Source organism: Populus euphratica, unplaced genomic scaffold (assembly GCF_000495115.2).
Source record: "Populus euphratica unplaced genomic scaffold, PopEup_1.0 scaffold35.1, whole genome shotgun sequence".
Classification (NCBI taxonomy): domain Eukaryota; kingdom Viridiplantae; phylum Streptophyta; class Magnoliopsida; order Malpighiales; family Salicaceae; genus Populus; species Populus euphratica.
In genome coordinates this window covers 262,384-267,720 of record NW_011499860.1, presented here as the reverse complement: position 1 = coordinate 267,720, position 5,337 = coordinate 262,384, and the positions used below count along the sequence as shown (strand labels likewise).

At 31.7% G+C, this 5,337-nt stretch overlaps 1 protein-coding gene across 3 annotated transcripts; it reads right to left on the bottom strand.

Annotated features, from left to right (window-relative positions):
* Positions 1-148: 148 nt before the first annotated feature.
* Positions 149-2,709, bottom strand: LOC105124451 (uncharacterized). Of its 3 annotated transcripts, XM_011024474.1 has the most exons (3): positions 2,585-2,708; positions 2,088-2,487; positions 149-451 (listed from the first exon to the last, which is right to left on the bottom strand). In XM_011024474.1, the coding sequence occupies exons 1-3, from the start codon at positions 2,648-2,650 to the stop codon at positions 408-410; spliced, it is 510 nt and encodes a 169-aa protein (XP_011022776.1). In that variant the 5' UTR covers positions 2,651-2,708; the 3' UTR covers positions 149-407. The 3 variants fall into 3 exon arrangements, with proteins under 3 accessions (XP_011022776.1, XP_011022773.1, XP_011022772.1); XM_011024471.1 differs by lacking the exons at positions 2,088-2,487; positions 2,585-2,708 and adding an exon at positions 988-1,096 and having other exon boundaries at positions 188-851; XM_011024470.1 differs by lacking the exon at positions 149-451 and having other exon boundaries at positions 1,865-2,487; positions 2,585-2,709.
* Positions 2,710-5,337: the final 2,628 nt, after the last annotated feature.

Sequence of the window (5,337 nt, the reverse complement as noted above, 5' to 3'; positions counted from 1 at the left end):
AATAATAATAATAAAAATAAAAATAAAAATAAAAAACAAAAAAAGACCTCCACGTTCTCTGCATCTAACTGGTTGCCCCTTGGAACAATATTCAAAAGCCTAAACTATCATCATCTTCTTAATTCATCATAATTCATAACGATTAATCTCAAAACAAGCTTCATTAGCATTATAAATCCTCATATTATTAAAAGAACAATGCTTTGGACAGCTTCAATACATATATATAATGTCGAGCAAGACAAGATCTCCTCACTTCCATGTTATTGAATATATATAATCAAGAACATGTGTCCAGATTATTTTCCTCATCAAAAGATGATGATCACAGATCGTCAAAGGTTGATCGATCCAACACAACCATCTACCAGACACACACAAAATTAACCTTGAAGTTAAAATCTCTATTACATAGAAGAGCTTCCGGCGGATTTCTTAACATCAAGATAATCACAATAATCCCTAAAAGCAATTAAGCTATAAGGCGAAGTATCAAGGGCCAGCCATTGCTCAACCTCGAACTTCTTTTGTGAACAAGCCGCATGGACCCCTGTTGTCGTCACCTCCACGTAGTTAACGTACCAGCCATGGCCTGAACCTGACCCATCAGAGGTCAAGTTCAGGGCACACACAGGGGCATTCAAACATGGTCCTCTCCCACTGAAAATGTCCAAATTGCCCCTCTCGAAGTAGTTGTGGCCTGGCTCCATTAGCCCTCCCCATCTCTCAAGATCTGGGATCTGCAAGCCATAACCATAGGTGTCGTACAGTGTCACGCTTATGATGGAGTCCGTGCCTCCTTTGATGATGGATCCTGTTCTGACGTACATTGTGTATACGCAGTCTTCATCCTGCAAGAGCAAAAAAAAAAAACAAGGAAAAGACAAGAAAAGGGCAAGTGAATCAAGAATTATATTGATAAAAGTGATCAAAAGATGAAAAAGGATTTTGAGGGTGTAATGGGAGTTTAAGAGATCAGTAACTTACAGAAAATACTAGGGTGGAGATGGAAAGGAGGAGGAGGAGAGGGAGGAGGAGAAAGCGGAGTGACATTTTTTCCCCTTCTTTTGAGCTGTAAGAATGTGAAAACTTTGATTAGTTGGAAGTGGATTATATAGAGCATGTGAGCATGCGACTAGAGGATATCAATTTTAACCGAAGTGCACGGTTTTTTTTTTTTTTTTTATCGTGTAATTGCTTCAAAATTCTGTCAAATTAAATTAAATTTGTTTTTTTAGAAAGAGTTCCTTCCAAAATAATGTCATAATTGATAAATCCAGTATTTTTAAAATTAAAAGAAATTAGTTTTTTTTGGTAAGAAAAAAAAGAACAATTTTTAAAACAATTGTTTTTTACCAAATAAAAATACCTTTTTTTTTGCATTTACTAGATGCAATTAAAATTATTATTTCCAATCCAAATATTCGATTAGGACAAGTAAGAAATTGATGCAGCTTATCCTATTACATTGGATGTATGGCGTGTTGTTTTATGATGTTTTAGTGAGTTATTTTGGCTATGGGTTTATTACGAAGTTGTTTTGTGGTGTCTTAATTTAATTTAATGACAGTAGTAGTAAAATAATGATCCCTGTGATATACATCGCAAGAGATCTACGGTCATAAACTCTCTACACCTCATAAGAAAACTAAAAATTGTATCTGTAGTCGAAAATGAATATAATTTATGCAGATATACATAACTTTCCAAATTATTTATATATATATATATATATATATATATGTAGCGCCTAAAACTATTAAGACGGCCATTACCCTCGTAGAAGTCTAGCATATCAACATCAATATTGATAAATGCAAAACTATTAATTAATTCAAATAAACATAATTAACCAGTAAAAAAATTATCAAATTCAAATCCAATTATCTAGTAAACACCGGCAAATGTCAGATGCCAACATTGTAACAACATTTTTATGATCAGAGGAAATTTTGATCCAATTCCACATCCACCACATACAAACTACCAGACACCTCTTATTAGCACTATATAATAATAATAATAATAATAAAACTAAGAAGAACTTAAAGCAGCGGATGTTTTAGCTCGATCATCAGCAGGATAACCACAATAATTCCTAATAGCAGTTAACTCATAAGGTGAAGTATCGAGAGCCAGCCACTGCTCAATAGTAAATTTCATCTGTGAACAAGTCGCATGGACTCCTGTTTTGGTCACCTCCACGTAGTTAACATACCACCCATGACCTGACCCTGTCCCATCGGAGGTCAAGTTCAGGGCACACACCGGTGAACTCAAGCACGGCGCTCTTCCACTGAAAATGTCCAAATCGCCCCTCTCAAAGTAGTCGTGACCAGGCTCCATCAACCCTCCCCATGCTTCAATATTGGAGATCCCCACGTAGTCACCATACTTGTCGTAGAACCTCACGCTTATGATGGAGTCCGTGCCACCTTTGATGATGGACCCTGTTCTTATGTAGAGTGTGTACACGCAGTCTTCATCCTGCAAGAGATCAGAAAAAATGAATAGGAAACTGTCAAGAGGTAAAATAATTGAAGGGATGCAGATGGTATTATGTGGTTTTAAGAGGGCAACTTACAGAAAGGGCGATGACGGAGAAGGAGAGGAGGAGGAGGAGACAGAGGAGGAAAGTGTTGAGGGACATTTTTTTTTTGACTTCTTCTTGGCAGGGTGTGGATATGAGTAGGCTTGATTGGGTAGGTATGTAGTGATGCTTGGCTGGTATTGTCTATTTATTATTTCTGTCTAATTTTGCGGTGTGTTGCTCTGTAGTTGTCTCGTCAGATGTGAAGATTATTATTATTAGATTTTAGTTATGGATATTATTTATTGAAATAATATTTTATTTTTTAAATTAAATTTTTTAATATTTAATTAATTTAAAATTAAATTTTATAATTAAATTTATTTATTTTATCTTATGTTATTTCAGCTTTATAACTTAAAAACAATGTTTAAAACATTAATTTAAGTAGATTTAAATTATCTTTTGATCTTACTTTTAATAATATATTTTTTAATTTTATTATTTAATATTAAATTAATTAAGAGATAAAATTAAAAATTTAGGTTGGAGACTATATTTATGCACACACTAGTGCGTGTATATATATACATATGAAATTTCTTAACTTTTTCCATGTGAAATAATTATATATAACTTATATTCATATAAAATATTTTTTAATTTTTTATTTAAAATATTAAAATTGAAAATATATCTTTTTAATTTTTTCTAATTAACTTGAAATAGCCAATATAACTCAAGTTAATCCATATTACTTGAGAATTATCTCCTTAACCAAGTTTAGTAAACATGATCCGGATGATTAATTAGTTACAAGAATGTTCCCATAATGCTATTTTAATTCATATAATAAAGTAATATATGATCATAAATAACAATTAATTTATTTCCCAAAATAAGAAGGGGTAGGTCAGAATATTCGAAGTATAACTCTAATTGCACGTATTATTACCAACATTAAAGTAGAGGCTACCATTCACACATGGTGTCTGACATCAAAATCTTTCAAATAATAATAGGCATGGAAACGTTTCAGACGCTATTTATATTTATTTTTATGTTTTAAAAAAATTTAATTTTTTTTATTTTTTATTTTAAATAATATTAATATTTTTAAATTAATTTATTTTTTTAAATAAAAAAATATTATTTTAATATATTTTTAAATAAAAAAATATTTTAAAAAAATCACAACCACACCAGCATCAGACAAACGAACAAGGCATCTGTCCCTTCCGCCCTCTCAAAGTCAAGCAGTCAGCTCATTTGAAATTACTAGATTAGCCTTGCCAAGTGTCTATCAAAACAACGATGAAAAGTAACTCCTGTTATTATTGTTTTGGCTGGATCTTCTTTAAGTTTTTTTAGCAGAGAGAGAGAGAGAGAGTTTTGTGATTTGACAGAGATGAGCGGCAAATTGGTAGCAAAATGGTGCTAAGTGAAAGAAACAAGGCCTTGATTTAAGCTAATTGGTGGCAAATTGGTCACTATCACACTGCCTCTTGATCCTTAATTTAAGCTAATGGATGGAGAATTATATGATTTCATCAAGACCGTATGTATTAAAATTAATAAAAAAATACATATTTATTATGTCAAAACTTGAAATTTATATGTTAAGTAATTATTTAGGTTTTTTTCTTCTTATATTCTTCATGCACTAAAATTATAAATTATCAAAGGAAAACCCAAGAAGCTCCAACTTAATGGCTTTTGACACTAGGGTGTGGCCGTGTATCTCCTCCACACTCCAACTGTCGCAGTTACAAGGGCCCAAAACGAAACTTAAAACTCATTTGTAGATCAGGTCAATAAAAAGATTAATCATTATATCATTTTGCTTGCTTAAAATATATTGTTATTCTATTAGTTTTATTTTTAAAATCATTTTTAATATGTAAAATAAAAACCAAAAAGATTTAATTACCATCTGTTGTAACTTTTTTTTTCAAAGAATAAAAATAAATTTTTTAAAAAGAGTCAAGGGGTTTTAATAAAAATATTTTTTTTTTGAAAAAATCAAGGGATTTTAGAGCCCTCGACAACATGCCTGAGACTAAAAAAATGATTAGATACCCAAACTAGGTCATTAGATATCCAAACTAGGTCATTTGATATCAAATTTAGATGGGTTATATCGCAACTGAAATGAGATTAATATGTAATCTTGCACAAATAAAAATTATTAGGTCAAAAATAAATATGATAGCAAAGGAGATGCTACATTAGCATGCAAGAATCACAAAATTGGAACAAATAAATTCCTGAAGTTGGATCAAGATGCTATAGTTTGAAAAACTTTAAGTTAGGTTTAAAGGGCACAAAGGGAGCATTACTTGAAGATGTTGAAATGAGCATTCAATAAAAATGGATATTCCTATCAAAATGAAAGTTCTTGAGGGGTTTAAGTTACGGAGTAAGGAAATCAATGTTGTTTTTACTTTCAAGGTAAGCTCCTTAGGGGCATGTAAGGCTATTCTATCTCAAAAATGTTAGTCCAAATTCAAGTAGATGGCACAATGCTCATGAATGATGATGATTATTGTCGCACGTGTGCGGCATCATGACAATTATCCTCCATCCAGGAAATATGAAAATATGGATATATTTCTGGCAAATTATGAAGAGACAATGAATATGTTTCTTATTCATGAAAAATTAAATGAGAGTCGTCATCTATTATTCTGGTTACTAGGAACCCTAATTAGTCTCAAAGATCAGATACAAAGACTGTTGCATAAATAAAAAGTATTAACACCCCAAATACGTCCTACCTAAGGCAGACTGCATTGTTTTGTCTGATC